General features: G+C 51.4%; 1 protein-coding gene across 1 annotated transcript in view; it reads right to left on the bottom strand.

Moving 5' to 3' along the window:
- Nucleotides 1-710: 710 nt before the first annotated feature.
- Nucleotides 711-17,448, bottom strand: part of LOC102189471 (protein Shroom2) — a gene marked incomplete at its 5' end in the record, with an annotated part of 30,989 nt that continues 14,251 nt past the window's right edge. Inside the window, 5 exon segments of the mRNA XM_018044629.1 lie at nt 711-1,557; nt 1,559-1,595; nt 3,467-3,672; nt 3,674-3,989; nt 8,062-8,565. Coding sequence (XP_017900118.1) covers nt 1,399-1,557; nt 1,559-1,595; nt 3,467-3,672; nt 3,674-3,989; nt 8,062-8,565 — 1,222 coding nt within the window.

The following is a 17,448-nucleotide window of genomic DNA, read 5'->3' as shown; positions in this document are numbered from 1 at the left end:
GTCTCTGACTTCCTGTCCAAACCTCTGCATCCCTGTCCACACAGATCCAGTTGCTTGTCTTACAACATTATGGCCAATCGTCTCTCCTCATCCACACAGCTGCGGCTCAAAGCAGCCTGACCCGTCTCTCCCAGTCTTGTTCTTCTTTATCCACATGTCTCCCGTCACTGGTTCCTGACATCCTCTCCGATCATCATTCTTCCTCCCTGTCCACACAGCTGCAGCACAGGTCCCAGACTGTTATCTCCAATTCACCTCTCAAATCTCCATGGAGCTCCCGCCACAAGGCCCTGACCTCCTGTTCCATCTTCCCTCCTTGTGCCACAGCTTCAGCCACTGCTCCCTGACCTCACCTCCCATCCCCCTTCCTCCTGGTCCAGCCCCGGCTCCCTGATCTGCATCTATAATCGCCCCTCTCCTTTCCACAGTGTTCCAGCCAGTGGTCTCTGCTGCCTTCCAACATATGTCCTACCCCAGGGCCTTTGTACGTGGTGCCCCGCTCCCACCCCCAACCCAGTCCCTGACAGAACTGGACGCTCCCTCATGTCACTCCAGGTTTTTCTGCATCATGACCTCATCAGAGCCTTCTCTACAATCACACTCCTTTTATCTCTGTATGCCTTCACTGTTTTTCCTTTTCTGATCAATTACATTATGTGTGCAAACGTTTTCTGTAAGAGAGCCATAGACAGTGAATATTTTAGACTTCAGAGGCCACACAGCCACTACTCAACATCGCTTACAGTATAGTAAACGTAATACAATATGTAAAGGCCATATGTAATACAATAGGTAGAGGCCGTATGTAAATGAATGAATTGACTGTCTTTAAATAAAACTTTATTGACAACAGCAGGTTGGGGGGCAGGTGTGGCCCATGGGCCCTATATTGTGTGTTTGTTTTTGCGCTGCGAAAACACAGTGCCTTCAGGGAAGGAATGACTATTCGCGTGTTGCTGCTGTATCCCCAAAGGCCTGGTTAGTTTCTGGAGTTGAACAAGGGCTGCTTTTTGGTTAACACAGCCCTTTACGACCTGCTGTTGAATTCATTACCTGATCACAGGAATCTGAAATCGGTACTCAGAGAAGGTATGGACCCTGCTGAAGGTGATATAGTTAAGCCCCATCGGGTTTCAGCTGGGATAGAAGAGACATTATCGGTTGAGCTTAAAATGAAAGAGACTAGTGGCCACCAGGTTTTCTTGACACTGGATCTTATGACAGAGCGATAGCACGGAGGTCCTATGGAGAGACCTCCTTAGGACAGAAGCCTCTTCCACAAAAGGCTTCACACGCAGGCCCAAATGTCAGCATCACGCCCAACACAAATGGTGCATGGTGCAGGGCCAGGCTGGGGGTGGACCCAAGGGCCGCCACCTGCCTCCCGCCAGCACGTTCTCATCCGGATTTCGGCCTCCCTACCTTTTTGACTGACAGGTCGTGGTCCAAGTCACTGCCCGAGTCCTCCTCTGGCTCCTGCTGCTCCTGCAGGCCCTTCATCTTTATCAGCAGCTCCGCCTTGGGGCCCGACGTGCTGTAGTAGGCGGAGTTGGTGGCCCAAGGGTGTGGCTGCCAGCAAGCTGGTCTCCTCCCTCCTGGGGAACCAAATGGCAGAACGTCCATATTAGCTCTGATCGTGTGCCCACAGAACGCACCTGAAACCTGGGCTGGGACCTGCGAACCGAGGGGCTGATGAAAGGACATGAGCCAGAAGCGACAGCAGAAGCAGGGACAGAGTGGGCTTTGCTGGTGGTCCAGTGGCTAAGACTCTGCCTTCCAACACAGGGGACAAGAGTTTGATCCCTTAGTCGGGAAGTGAAGACCCCACATGCTAGGGGGTGTGCCAAAAAAAAATCAATCAACCAAGCAAACAAAAGTGTGGAAAGGGCAGGTGCTGAGGCCAGAACTAAAAAGTGAAGTCGCTCAGTAGTGTCCGACTCTTAGCAACCCCACAGACTATAGCCCCCCAGGCTCCTCTGTCCATGGGATTCTCCAGGCCAGAATACTGGAGTGGGATGCCATTTCTTTCTCCAGGGGATCTTCCCAACCCAGGGATCGAACCTGGGTCTCCCACGTTGCAGGCAGATGCTTTACAGTCTGAGCTACCAGGGAAGTCACCCAGAACTAGAACCCCCTGCCAAATGGTACCCAAAGCCCCACCTGTGGGGGAGGGCACAGATCATTTTCTCTGGGAGCCTGAGGTCTACGGGGAGCTGTCTGTTGCCACTGTAAGTGTGGCCACAGGCCCCAAGTTGACCGGGCATCCTTCTACCAGCAGCCCCATTTGCGGCCTCTGAGCCCCTGTCTGCTACACGACATTCGTGCCTCCGCCTACGGTCAATCAGCGATGCTCACCAAGACCACGTGCACCAACAGGACAGATGTAAGCAGGTGCACCTTTGTGGGCAGGTGACTGAATACAAGAGGCTAGAGAGGGTCCTTCTTAGTCACTCAGTTGCGTCCCGCTCTTGGCGACCCCCGGGGAGTGTAGCCCACCAGGCTCCTCTGTGTGGTTCTCCAGGCCAGAATACTGGAGTGGGTGGCCATTCCCTTCTCCAGGGGATCTTTGGGATCTTCCCAACCAAAGATCCCCTGGAGTACTCTGAAATGATAATATCTTCGGTCATAACAACAAGCAAGAAATGTCACTGCCATCCGTGACTTCCAGCCTCCAAATGTGAATGTTACGTGAAAGCAGCTCAGTCATGCCCCACTCTTTGCGACCCCATGGACTGTAGCCCGCCTGGCTCCTCTGTCCATGGGATTCTCCAGGCCAGAATACTGGAGTGGGTGGCCATTCCCTTCTCCAGGGGATCTTCCTAACCCAGGGATCAAACCCAGGTCTCCCCCATTGCAAGTGGATTCTTTACCATCTAAGCCACCAGGGAAGCTCCTCCCCCGCCCTCTAGACAGAACGAATTACAGCGAATTCACCCCCTCAGCTAAATACGTAACAACAGAAGGCCTTTTTTGTAAACACATTCTCCACAGCCTGAGCTTTCACTTCACTGTAACAAGCCTCTGCACCTCAGCACTAGTGACCTTTGGCACTGGACCACTGTTTGTTGGGGTGGGGGTGGGGGGTCGTCCTGTGCCCCGTAGGTCGATGAGCGCCATCCCTGACCGCCACTCTCCCAGGGGCGACAACTAGAAGCATCTCCCGACATTGCCAAGTATCCCAAGGGCAGACAACAGAGAAAAAGCCCCATGGGTATTGCTAGAAACATGACTTTTCCCATCTTTGCCCAACTGACATCATAGTCCCCAGAATGGACCTTTAACTTGGGGAGGGTGTCAAAAAAAACCCCAAAGTGCCAAGCACTTATGGAGAAATCTGTCACCAGAGAGCACGTACGAGAACAGATAAAGAGATACATTTCCTGGCCCCTTGCCCTGGAAGCCCAAGAGGTTAGAACCGCACACAGGAAAGGACAGGAGCGGAGGTGGGGTGGGGTGGGCCACTAACCTCTCCTCCACCGTCCTGGGCGAGGGCGCCTTGGGCAGCAGCTTCCTCCGTTGCTGCGTGCCTTCCAGGAGGTGCTCATCTCTGGGGAAGATGCCCTCCATGAGGTCCACGGTGGTTCTCACCCTCACGCCGGGGTCCAGGATGTCCGCCAACGACTTATCCCTGCCTGCGATCTCACGGGCCAGCTCCTCCGACTTGAGGTCCGGCGGCGGTCCTGTCTTTGGCCTTCACGTAGCTAAGCGCGGGAGGGGAGGCCCGGCCTTCCTTGGCAGGGAGCCCCGGGGCGCCGGCAGGGGGCTGGGGCTCGGCACTCTGGCGGCTGTAGGGGCAGAAGCGCGAGTAGGACTGCTCAGACGTGCTGAGCGTCTTGATCTGGTCCCACTCGAGGCCCCGGGGCAGTGGAGGTGGCTCGGGAATGCGGGCCAGTGCCTGGCGGCTCTCCTTCTCCGGCTGGCTCTCCGAATGCACTATTTTGATGGGCACCATCTTCACCGTGGTGTTGTTGTCCATCACCCGCTCGATTCTGCCAAGACAAGGGTTGTCTGCTGGAGACACACCATGGGCCCAGGCATGGCTCAACGATCAGAACTCAGATAAGCAAATTGGCTGGTCCCATGTTGGGGGGCGGTGGGGGGGGGGTGCTTCCAGACAGGGAAGCTTAACTCAAAAGATGGGCCCATGCAGGTCACAGGTTCCAAGATTGGGGGAGATGAGGTCTAGGAGTTCCTGCCCCCAGCCCCCCAACTTGGGTCTCTTGACCCTCCTCTGCCTCAAGGTGCTCAACTTCAGAAGGAAAATTCCAGCATCACACCCAAGCAGGAAAGCACAGGCAAGACCCTTCTTCATTGCATTCTTTTCCCTCCACACATAGAAACCCTCCCCACCTACTAGTGACTTAGTGAAGTGAAAGTCGCTCAGTCGTGTCTGACTCCTTGCAAACCCACGGACTATACAGTCCATGGAATTCTCCAGGCCAGATCAGAGTGGGTAGCCTTTTCCTTCTCCAGGGGATCTTCCCAACCCAGGGATCAAACCCAGGTCTCCCACAGTGCAGGTGCATTCTTTACCATCTCGGCCACCAGGGAAGCCCAAGAATGCTGGAGTAAGTGAAAGTGAAAGCGCAAGTTGCTCAGTCGCATCCGACTCTGAGATCCTCCGGCCTGCAGAGTCCACGGGATGCTCCAGGCCACAACACTGGAGTGGGGAGCCTTTCCCTTCTCCAGGGGATCTTCCCAACCCAGGGATCAAACCCAGGTCTCCCACAGTGCAGGCGGATTCTTTACGAGCTGAGCCACCAGGGAAGCCCTACTCAGCACGTATTTACATCTCCATCCCAACCCTCGTTTTGTGGGGAAACTTGATTGGGGAAAAAAAGACAACAACAAAGCAATAGAAACAAATCCTCTGCAGCCTGTGATACCCTTTCTGACAAAGCAGGTCTTCCAGGTCATTCCTGATCACAACTACCTCTCCTCTTGAAACCCATGCAGACTGCCACGTTCAGGAAGGTTGACGAGCTGCTCCCTCTACATGAGGACAAACCACACAGCAGACCAGACCTTACAGCCACCCGGTCGCACCCGTTCCTGCCGAGAAGCAGGACCCAGGGGGGGGAGGGCGCCACTGTCCAGGCTCCATCCAAGTGAGTCTGGACGGTTCTGCCCAGAAGGCCTGATCCCCAGCAGTACCCAGTCCCGAGAGAGTCCTCAGCCCGCATGCCACCATCTCACTCTCTCTCTAGTCACTCAGTCGTGTCCGACTCTCTGTGACCCCATGGACTGCAGCCCTCCAGGCTCCTCTCTCCCTGGGATTCCTCCAGGCAAGAATACTGGAGTGGGTTGCCATGCCCTCCTCCAGGGGATTTTCTTGGCCCAGGGATGGAACCTGGGTTTCCTGCACTGCGGGTAGATTCTTTACTGACTATGAGGGAAGCCCCTGGCATGCCACCCTAAGTCTGATAAACCACACTGCCCACAGGCAGATTCTCACAGCCTGAGATGCCCAAGGTGACTCAGTGACCCTGAAGTGGTCCTCCCGGGTCCCTCCTCACAGACACACACTCCAAACCCACAAACAGGCTCCAGGAAAACTCCTGCCAATGCTTCTGTGAGCCGTCAAATTTCAGGCTCACACCTGCTGCTGGGCAGGGTCCCCACCTTGTAGCAAACACACAAACCAACCTCACAATGTCCAAGATTTCAAAGGAAGCTTCCTGCTTTTGGAACCAGAGTGGATGCATTTTTTTATTCCAAGCGAGTGACTACTCTCTAAAATTCCCCCCAGGGTGGGAAGGCTGCACTTTCCTGCTCTCTGCATCCCTGCCTTGGACTGGCACACAACAAGACTGCAGGACCCGCTTGCTGAATTCAAGAAGGCATGTCTCAGGACAAAGGAGCTGCTCTGTGCCCTGGCTGGCTCCCCAAGTAGAGGTAACTGGAAGGGGAGAGATAAGGGATACGGAGGGAGATGAGGCAGCACTCAAGAAATCAGTCAGCAGGGACACAGACAGAAGAAGAGTGTCTGTGTGTGTGTTAGTCACTCAGTCGTGTCCTCTGTCCATGGGATTCTCCAGGCAAGAATACTGGAGTGGGTTACATTTCCTTCTCCGGGGGGAATCTTCCCAATCCAGGGATCGAACCCATGTCTCCCGCACTGCAGGCAGACTCTTTACTGTCTGAGCCCCCAGGGGAGCCCCAAGCGTCTCTGAGCTCTGCACAAACACCAGGCAGCTCGCAGGCCTTGTCACATGTGTTTTACTCCCTGTCTGGTTGGTAGTTGATGACAGGCATGGAGCAGATCTCCATTCATGAACCTGGCTCAAACTTCATGGTGGATCTCAAAGGCATTCCACTCTCTCAGGCTGCCACCAACCTGTAACAGCGGCCCTGGGGACGGGGACACTGAACTCGGTACATGGTAAGCCACCTTTCTTGGTAGGAAACTCCTGAGTGGCATGGTTACCATCTGCCCCACCACTGTGCTCCTTTGACCAGAACCCAGCCTTCTATGATGGCCAGTGCAGCAAAGGACGCTGGTTCAAGAAAACCTCTGTGGTCCCCAAAAATGACATACATGGCGGAAGCCCAGTGGATGCATCAAGATGCCCCCACTCGGTACTGTCAAGAAGTATTGCCACTGCTTGTGGAAACTCCTCTCAGACTCTTGGAAAAAATAAGAGTGAGAAAATCCACACTCTTTCGGGGCATGAAAAAAAATGAAACCCTCCCTCCCCACCTCCTAAAGTCAACAGAGGTCAGGAGTACTGAGAAAACACTCAGCCATGTTCCTCAGAGAAGCCCACTGTGTCCCAGATCAGGGCCCGAGAACCAAGAGGCCCACGTCAGCTCATTGACAACATTCCCACACACTCAATATTCCCTCCACTCAAACCACAGCATCATTTCTCCTCCCTTTCAGAGCTCCTCAATGTGCCCAGTAAAAAGGATCTCTAAGCGCCAGCTGCATTCAGAATGACCGAGGGCAATGCTAACTCCCAGATAGAGCTGCACTTGCCGCTCCACCCCTGAGGGAACTCAGGATGCTATCAGTTAACGTCCATGCGGTGCTGTCTTCGGGAGTAAAATAAAGTTCAGGGACCTCCCTGGTGGTTCAGTGGTAAAAGAATCCACCTGCCGATGCAGGAGACATGAATTCGAACCCTGGTCCATGGAGATCACACATCCTTCGGAGAGACGAAGCCGGGACGCAGCAACTATTGAGCTCAAATTCCATGACAAGAGAAGCCCCTGCTCGCTGCTGCTAGAGAAAGCCTGCGTGACAGCAGGGAAGACCCAGCACCACCAAAAAGGCAAGCATCTCAAACGGTAGAGTCAAGACTCTACAGCAGGGAGATGCAACAGAACTTTCCTGGGAGATGCAAACAGCCATACTCTGCGCTGTCCAGGATGCTAGCGTCTAGCCCCACAGGGTGCAACTGAGCAACAGGTATTATTTCATTGTCATTAACCTGTGACCTGTGGTGTTGGAGAAAACTCTTGAGAGTCCATTAGACTGCAAGGAGATCCAACCAGTCCATCCTAAAGGAGATCAGTCCTGAATATTCATTGGAAGGACTGATGCTGAAATTGAAGCTCCAATACTTTGAGATGTGAAGAACTGACTCATTAAAAAAGACCCTGATGCTGGGAAAGATTGAAGGTGGGAAGAGAAGGGGATGACAGAGGATGAGATGGTTGCATAGCATCACTGATTCAGTGGGTATGAGTTTGAGTAAACTCCAGGAGTTGGTGATGGAAAGGGAGGCCTGGTGGGCTGCAGTTCATAGGGGTCTCAAAGAGTCAGACACGACTGATGATTGAATGAACTGTGACCCTCATGCTGAACCTCTGGTCCTTAGGGGGCTGGAAAGTCGACAGCAAGTTAAAACTCCAAGTGACCACTGGAGGGGGTGGGAGGTTGTGGGGGTCCTCTCCGTGTTGGTCCCAGGTCCCAGAGTGGGGAGCGGGGTCAAGGCCACAGGGGGGGAGGGGCGGGGCGACACGGGGGCACATGTTCACACCCAGGGAGGATGCACGGGACCCTCCCACAGTTGCAGGGAGCCCTAAACAGGGCAAGAAGGTAGGGAGAGACACTACCTGGCGGTGTTCTCGTCCTGGATGAGCAGCGGGGGCCTGTCCGTCAGCTTCTGCGGTGCAAACTGCGGCGACGGCGAGCGCGAAGTGTTAATGGTGGAGGTCTGCAGGGGCCGGAACGGGGCGGGGAGCAGCGGGGCCGTTGGCTCCTCCACGCGCCGCGCACTCTGCGTGTCGACCGCCTCCGAGGAGGCCACCGAGGTGCGGGGCCGCCCGGGCGCGCCCCCTTGCAGTGGCCGGAGTTCGCGCTTGGGGGGCGGTGGCCTCTGTAGGGCGGGTCTCCGGGCCAGTGGGGCGGTGCTCAGGGGCCGGGGCTTCTGACCTCGCGTGGGCGGCTCCAGAGGCGTGTGCAGCTCCGGGTACCGGTAATCACGAGGGAGGGTACCCGCCCGGCCGCGGGCCTCCAGGGACAGCTCGGGCCCTTCCCGGGAGCCAAGGGGTTCAGAGGTTTGCCAGGGGTCCCGTGTTGCTCCTGGGCGGTCCTCCGCACGCTGACCATCTGCTTGTCTAGGGGAAGCAAGGAAGAAGAAAGAGCCAAGGGTTCCAGGGAACCCTCTCCTCCCCAAATCCGACTTCCGTCAGGGCACGCATAACCTCCTTTCAATGACTTTAAAGAATTAAATCCACCCATGTCTGCCCACGCCAGTCCCCGCTGCAATTGGAAACGGGCAGACATCAGATGCAAACACACATGAGGCAGTACTCTGGCACGTCACACCAGAGGAGAGGAGGTACACACATGGCGCACACGTACATGGACACACACACTGCCATATGGGGGCAAATACAATTCCCACAAACATTAAGCAAAAAAGGGTGCGAAAATACTCAAATGGTGATATGGAGAAATACTCATTTCACATTGCAACAGTGTTTTTATGGGACTTATTTCAGGAAATTGCCATATACCAAGGGATAAAACATTTTTGGGGGAGGGAGAAGGAAATGGCAAGTCACTCCAGTACCCTTGCCTGGAAAATCCCATGAAAGGAGAAGCCTAGTATGCAGTCCATGGGGTGCAAAGAGTCGGATACAACTGAGCAACTTCACTTTCACTCATACAACTTTTTAAGACAGCAGCAAATACATTAACAAAACCTTTTAAACCAGCAGCCTATGATTAAACATCAGAAAAACAAAGACTGCTTGTTTTGGAAGCTGCACCAAGGCATTCATCTTTTTCACACTCTTGGGCATTTGGCTCAGCAGGTAAAGAATCTGCCTGCAACGCAGAGGACAAAGGAGATTCCAGTAGGTGAAGAATCTGCCTGCAGTGCAAGAGCCCCAGGTTCGATCCCTGGGTCGGAAACATACCCTGGAGAAGGCAATGGCAACCCACTCCAGTTTTCTTGCCTGGAGAATCCCACGGACAGAGGAGCCTGGTGGGCTACAATCCATGGAGTCGCAAAGAGTCGGACACAACTGAGTGACGAACGCTTTCACTTTTCATCCATTTCCATATCCAGTTCTAGCTTTCCCTAACACATAGTTAACATGCATACAGGCACACACACACACACACACACACACACACCCTGGTAAAACACACGCAGGCATTCTGTACATGCATATGAAAGTGAAAGTGAAGTCGCTCAGTCATTTCTGACTCACTGTGACCCCCATGGACTGTAGCAAGCCAGGCCTCCCTGTGGATCACCAACTCCTGGAGCTTGCTCAAAGTCATGTCCATTGAGTCAGGGATGCCATCCAACCAACTCATCCTCTGTTGTCCCCTTCTCCTCCTGTCTTCAATCTTTCCCAGCATCAGGGTCTTTTCTAATGAATCAGCTCTTTGCATCAGGTGGTCAAGTATTGAAGCTTCAGCATCAGTCCTTCCAATGAATATTCAGGACTGATTTCCTTCAGGATGGACTGGCTGGATCTCCCTGCAGTCCAAGGGACTTCTCAAGAGTCTTCTCCAACTCCACAGTTCCAAAGCATCAATTCTTTGGTAGCCGTTCCCTTCTCCAGGGGATCTTCCCAACCCAAGGATAGAACCCGGGTCTCCCGCATTGCAGGCAGATGCTTGACCATCTGAGCCACCAGGGAAGCTGAAGCTTTATGATGTATATTGTACATGCATATATATATCTAGGCCATAGTTAAAGCTCGTGGGTGTTACAATAACCATACTCCCAACAAATGAGCCAGCCATGCGTCTGCTGCTTTGTCCTGAAACACTCTCCTGGCCTGAGCCATCAAATGAGCCTCGGATGGACCCTTCCGTCCACGGGAAGAGCTGTCTTCTGTTGAGACGACCTCAGGGCTGGTAGAGGAGACTCCACGACAGGGCAGTGATCAGCCAGCCAGCAGGCAGAGCACAAGTGCAAGAGGAGCTGTCACCTACTGCCTCAAGTGTGGGACGAGATAGTTCTGCACACACGCCCAGCACCCGCTCAGCGCCCGGGAGGTGCATCTGCTCTAGACCTTGCCATTGCAGCTGGCCCCACCCCATCCAGGCAGCTGTGCTGACAGCCGAGTTCCCTAGGCGTGTTTCTCTTGCTGTGTCCTCAGGAGAAAGGTCCCTTCTGGGTTCCATGGCTGGTCTACAGGAGACCACGGACTTCCTCCCCCAATTCCCTCAGCGTCCCCTGTCGTCTAGCTGGGGTCGGACTCTGCAGCCGTCATGTTCGTGAGCCCAATGACAGCAGCTCAAAGGGTTCAGTAACTGGACGAGGACATCAGATCACCAGTTGCCCCCCGGGACCCCACAAGTGGGCAGGTTTGTTCTCCACTTCCAGCTTAACTGACTTCCCTGGTGGCTCAGATGGGTAAAGAATCAATATGGCAGACCTGGGTTCGATCCCTGGGTCGGGAAGATCGCCTGGAGAAGGCAACGGCAACCCACTCTAGTACATTTGCCTGCAGAAAATCCCATAGACAGAGGACCTTGATGGGCTACAGTCCACGGGGTCGCAAAGAGTTGGACATGACTAAGCAACTTCACTCACTTCCTGATTAATAAAATATTAACCCAGCTTAGGGAATTTAGTTTAAAACAAAACAAAACAAAACAAAACAAAAAGCCAGGTAATTCCCTGGTGGTCCAGTGGTTCAGACTCAGTGCTTTGACTGCGGAGGGCCTGCTCGGGGACCCAAGATGCCACAAGCCACATGGGGAGGCAGAAAAACCAACCAAAATAGGCATTATGTTGAGAAAAGAAACGTTCACATATTGAGCGGTCTGGGGAAGTCAGTTTGCTGAAATAAGAATTAACTTGAATGTTCTGCCAACTCAAACAGCCTAGGAAAGGTGCCCTTGTTTATCAGCATTAAATACTAAAAGTAAAGGGCAGGCGGCAGTTGGAAGGCAAAGTCTTTCCTGGTGGGTCAGGGGGTTAAGAATCCGCCCACCTATGTCCGGGACACGGGTTCAATCCCCGGGGGGCCGGGAAGATTTCACCTGCCGTCGTGGGGCAATGAAGCCCGGGGGGCCACAACTACTCAGCCCAAGTTCCTCAACAAGAGAAGCCAAGTGTCACACCTAGAGAGCAGCGCCCCACCTCGCCACAACTAGAGAAAGCCCATGCAATGACGGAGAGCCTGTGCAGCCAAAAATAAAGTCACTGTTTTTTTAAAAAAAGTTATCCAAACAGCTTGAATGATGCAATGGATGGTTCAGAGGACAATACACAGTCCAGCAGGTGTTTGCATACAAAAGACGGAATGGCCTTTAGACAACAATCAGAAGAGGATGACTCTTGGCTCAGATGTCCTGTCACCCACTATCACCTCTGGTCGGCCAGGGAAAAGCCAGCCTCGGGCCTGCCTCCCGTTGAAGCCATCGCGTCTCTTACAAGACAGTAAAACTTCATTCATGGCAACTCACACACTCCGCTGCAGTGTTTCATTCCAAAGAGCTGAGCACTTGAACTTTTTTTTTTTCTTAAAACTCCTGAAATCTAGCATCTGAAGACCCACTTGAAACTACCCAGTACCAATTTTTTTGTTTTTCTAAAAAAATGTTTTTTTGATGCGGACCATTTTCAAACTCTTTATTGAATTTGTTACAATACTGCTTCTGTTATTTATGTCCTGTGTTTTTGGTGGCAAGGCATGTGGCATCTTAGCTGTATGCCCAGGGATTGAACCCACACCCCCTACAGAGGAAGGCCAAGTCTTAACCACTGGACCATTGGGGAAGTTCCAGTGGTACCTATTATTTAATAAATAGGTACCTATTATTTAATAATATCCACTACCTCATTGAAACAGAGAATTAAAGTAGCTATAATTTATTGCTAATATCTAAGTGCCTTTGTCCATCTGGATTCATGTTTAAAAGATTAATTAAAAAGGAGCTCTATTTGCTAAGTGCCTTGGGGCTTCCCAGGTGGCGGTAGTAGTCAAGAACCCGCCTGTCAATGTAGGAGACGTAAGAGACACAGGTTCCATCCCTGGGTTGGGAAGATTCCCCTGGAGGAGGGAACGGCAACCCACTGCAGTATTCCTGCCGGGAGAATCCCACGGACAGAGGGTCCTATAGGCTACAGTCCGTGGGGTAGCAAAGAGTCGGACGAAACTGAAAAGTCGAGGACAACTGAAGTGACTTACTGCACCTTTGCAAAGTGCCTCAGACAGGACGTGCTGTGGTCTCCCTAGAGAAGGCAGCGATTCCACCTGTGTGAGCAAAGCTCCTCTAAGAGGGACGTGAGATTAGTATATTTCCTGCCATATCCAGGAAACAAGGATGGCACAGCTATCAGGAATTCCAGCCTTCCAAATGCAAATGTCTGAGCCAATCCTGTCTTTCCTGCTGGGTCCAGGGGTTAAGAATCTACCCACCTATGTCCGGGACACGGGTTTAATCCCTGGGGGGCTGGGAAGATTTCACCTGCCTTCACGGGGGCAATGAAGCTCAGGAGGCCACAACTATTCAGCCCGGGGGTTCCTCAACAAGAGAAGCCAAGTGTCACACCTAGAGAACAGCCCCCCATTTTTGCTGCAACTAGAGAAAGCCCATGCAACAACAGACAGCCAGTATATACAAAAATAAAGTCATTGATTTTTTTAAAAAAGTTATCCAAACAGATTGAACGATGCAATGGATGGTTCAGAGGACAATACACAATCCAGCAGGTGTTTGCATACAAAAGACGGAACGGCCTTTAGACAACAATACGAGGAGGGTGACTCTTGGCTCAGATGTCCTGTCACCCACTGTCACCTCTGGTCGGCCAGGGAAAAGCCAGCCTTGGGCCTGCCTCCCGTTGAAGCCATCGTGTCTCTTACAAGACAATAAAACTTCATTCATGGCAACTCACACACACCGCCCCACTGTTTCATTCCAAAGAGTTGAGCACTTGAACTTTTTTTTTTCTTACTAAAACTCCTGAAACCTAACATCTGAAGACCCAGTCAAAACCACGTGGTACCAATTTTTTTATTTTCCTAAAAAAGTTATAATACCGGTTGTTATTTATGTCCTGTGTTTCTGATGGCAAGGCATGTGGGATCTTAGCTCTATGACCAGGGATTGAACCCATACCCCCTATGGTGTTAAGGCCAAGTCTTAACCACTGGACCATCAGGGAAGTTCCAGTGGTACCTATTATTTCCTATTATTTAATAAATATCCACCACCTCGTTTAAACAGAGAATTAAAGTAGCTACAATTTATTGCTAATATCTAAGTGCCTTTGTCCATCTGGATTCACGTTTAAAAGATTAATTAAAAAGGAGCTCTATTTGCTAAGTGCCTTGGGGCTTCCCAGGTGGCACTAGTAGCCACTAACCTGCCTGTCAATGTAGGAGACATAAGAGACGCAGGTTGGATTCTTGGATCAGGAAGATTCCCCTGGAGGAGGGAACGGCAACCCACTGCAGTATTCCTGCCAGGAGAATCCCACAGACAGAGGAGCCTGTGGGCTACAGTCCACGGGGTCGCAAAGAGTTGGCCGCAACTGAAGAGTTGGAGATAAATGACTTACTGCACATTTGCAGAGTGCCTTAGACAGATTTCCTCACAGTAGGCAGCAATTTCACCTGTGAGAGCAAAGCTCCTCTAAGAGGGATGTGAGATTAGTATGCTGCTGCTGCTGCTAAGTTGCTTCAGTCGTGTCCAACTCTGTGTGATACCATAGACGGCAGCCCACTAGGCTCCCCCGTCCCTGGGATTCCCCAGGCAAGAACACTGGAGTGGATTGCCATTTCCTTCTCCAACGCATGAAAGTGAAAAGTGAAAGTGAAATCCCTTAGTCATGTCCAACTCTTCGCGACCCTATGGACTGCAGCCCACCAGGCACCTCCGTCCATGGAGGTTTCCAGGCAAGAGTACTGGAGTGGGGTCCCACTGCCTTCTCCTTCCTGCCATATCTAGGAAACAAGGATGGCACAGCCATCAGGAATTCCAGCCTTCCAAATGCAAATGTCTGAGCCAATCCTGTCTCCTGAATCCCACTTCTCCAATCCTTGACAGTGTCCTGAGGGAACATGGGCTATCATTTTAGACATGCACATCTAAGCTCTCCTCAAACTTTTCTCCATCACAAGCCAGGTCTGGGCGGACAGAGAGAGTTTTAAAAACTACGGTTTTAGTTACTTTTCTGCCCCTCTCTGCTGCGCTGCTAGTGAGCAATGGTCCCTTGTGAACCAAGTGCACCCCCACAGATTGTCATTCAAAGTCCTGATAGTCCCGGGGGGCGGGGGCGGGGGGAGTAAATTCCCTGGTGGTCCAGGGGTTAGGATTCTGTGCTTTCACTGCTGTGGAAAGTGAAAGTTGCTCAGTCGTGTCCGACTCTGTGTGACCCCATGGACTGTACAGGCAAGAATACTGGAGCAGGTAGCCTTTCCCTCCTCCAGGGGATCTTCCCAACCCAGGTCTCCCGAATTGCAGGTGGATTCTTTACCAGCTGAGCCACCAGGGAAGACCTCAAAGCTATGGCTGGGGGTTCAATTCCTGGGCTGAATTGAAACTCAGATCCTGCAAGTTATATAGCACTGTCAAAAAAACAAAAGCTACCATATGATCCAACAATCCCACTCTTGGGGATATGTCCAGAAAAGATGAAAACTTTAATTTGAAAAGATACATGGACTCCAATAGCAGCACCGTTTACAACAGCCAAGGCATCGAAGCAACCTAAATGTCCATTGGCAGATGAATGGATAACAAAGCTGTGCTACACACACACACACACACACACAGAGGCAGATGAATGGATAACAAAGCTGTGCTACACACACACAAACACACATACACACACACACAGGGGCAGATGAATGGATAACAAAGTTCTGCTACACACACATACACAGAGGCAGATGAATGGATAACAAAGCTGTGCTACACACACACACACACAGAGGCAGATGAATGGATAACAAAGCTCTGCTACACACACACACACACACACACACACACAGGGGCCACTTTTGAACTCTGGGAAACTGTGTGGGAAAAGATATTAAAATACAGCTAGGGCTTCCCTGGTGGCTCAGACAGTAAAGAATCTGCCTGCAATGTGGATTCGTGGTTTGATCCCTGGGTTGGGGAGATCCCCTGGAGAAGGGATTGGCAACCCACTCCAGCATTCTTGCCTGGAGAATTCACTAGACAGAGGAGCCCGGTGGGGGGCTCCAGTCCATGGGGTTGCAAAGAGTCAGACAGCACTGAGCAACTAACATTTTCACTTTCAGAAGAGCGTTAGCATCTTTGTAAACTAAGAGAAAACCATCTGCTTTAAGCGTCTCCCTTTCAGCACAAAGCAAGTGACCCCAAATTTTTGAAAATACTGTATCTCAGAATATTGTCTGATTGTTACTCAGCTGAAACATATTTAGAAGCAGGTTATTTACTCAACAGGGTTCAGATATTTACTGTACATGAAAATTTTACTTTATTCCTATATGGCTATCAATCCTATGCATTTATGTGTGCATGAGTGTGCATACTTACATGCTTGTGTGAATACATATATAACATGCATGCGTGTATACATATAGATGCAGGTGTGTCTGTATGTATACGTGTTAAATACTTTCCTTGAATATCCAGTTATTCTACTTTAAAAAATTGTACACTTTATTAATAATAATAATAATAACTGAGGCATGTGAAACCTCAGTTGCCTGAACCAGGGATGTAACCCACACCCCCTGCCTTGGAAGGCAAAGTCCTAACCACTGGACCACCAGGGAACCCCATTGTTATTTTATTTTTGAATGGCCTCCAAATATGTTTAAGAGCCCACTGGCTGGACTTTGTTAACAGTCCTTAAATAACACTGGGCATGTAAAGCTGCACCCAAGAGAACTTCAGATGCTAGCAGCTAACTTGATCCCAGAATACCTAAGTAGGTGTATCTGGCAAGCACACTTGCAATGCCTCACGTACCTCTTGCAGACAGAAAAGCCCGGTCTGCTGACAAGAGCCCATTTTATCTATAATCGGATCTCAAAGATAACACACACAAGTGTGTATGTGTGTGTGAGATATAAGTCTTCACTCACATGAATATCAGTAGCAAATGACCGCAACAAGACAACCCAAGAATCTGGATGTGTTACGTAAGGGGAATTTAAGCTCCTGGCTTCTCTCTCTGAGAATCGAAAATGATCACGGCTGAACGGGTCCTTAGAAATCATTTCACCGCAACTCCCTACTTCACAGATGAAGAAACAGAAGGTCACATCCACGGGGGCTTGGAACCTGTGTCCACAGTCTCACACACTGCCAAAGAGGTGTCCGTATCTGTCTTGCCGCCCTGGCAACCCACGTGACAATTCCTCCACACTGCACTGCTGGTGCGCTGGCCCTGAGACGTGACAGCAAGTGAGAGAAGCAGGTCTGGCACCAGAAACAGGTCGACACACAGGCAATGCTGGTCTGCAAGACCTGTCATCACCAGACGTGCCAGGAGCCAGCAGGTAACCCCACCCAGACAAACGTCCAGCCCGTGTGAATCCACACTGCATATTTGCAGTGAATGACCAACAAGGACCAGCTGGACAGCACAGGGAACTCCGCTTGGGCTCCTGTGGCAGACTGGATGGGAGCGAGGTTTGTGGGGGGAGAATGGATACAGGTATACGGATGGCTGAGTCCCTTTGCTGTCCACCTGAAATTATCACAGCATTGTTAATCAGCTGTACTCCAGTACAAAATAAAAAGTTAAACACACACAGACACACACAAGCTGTGTGAATCCACTCTCTTGAGCCCCCGTTTGCTTCCTACAAAGTGAACATGTACTCCACATTGTGAGGTCCAAGATATATAGGTGAGAGGCCTTTGGGAACCTCTAAGGAATGAAATCCTGAGGATTCTCAGTCTTTAAAAAAACTATCTAACTTCAGGCTCTCTTCAGACACCCAGGGACGTCTACAGGCCCTCCCAGAAATGACTTGTCTGTTGAACCTACTGGAAGGAAAGTCAGAAAACACGACTGG

This window comes from Capra hircus, unplaced genomic scaffold, assembly GCF_001704415.2.
Source record: "Capra hircus breed San Clemente unplaced genomic scaffold, ASM170441v1, whole genome shotgun sequence".
Lineage (NCBI taxonomy): Eukaryota > Metazoa > Chordata > Mammalia > Artiodactyla > Bovidae > Capra > Capra hircus.
Note: the sequence above shows the minus strand (reverse complement) of the source record. Positions and strands in the feature narration are given on the sequence as shown.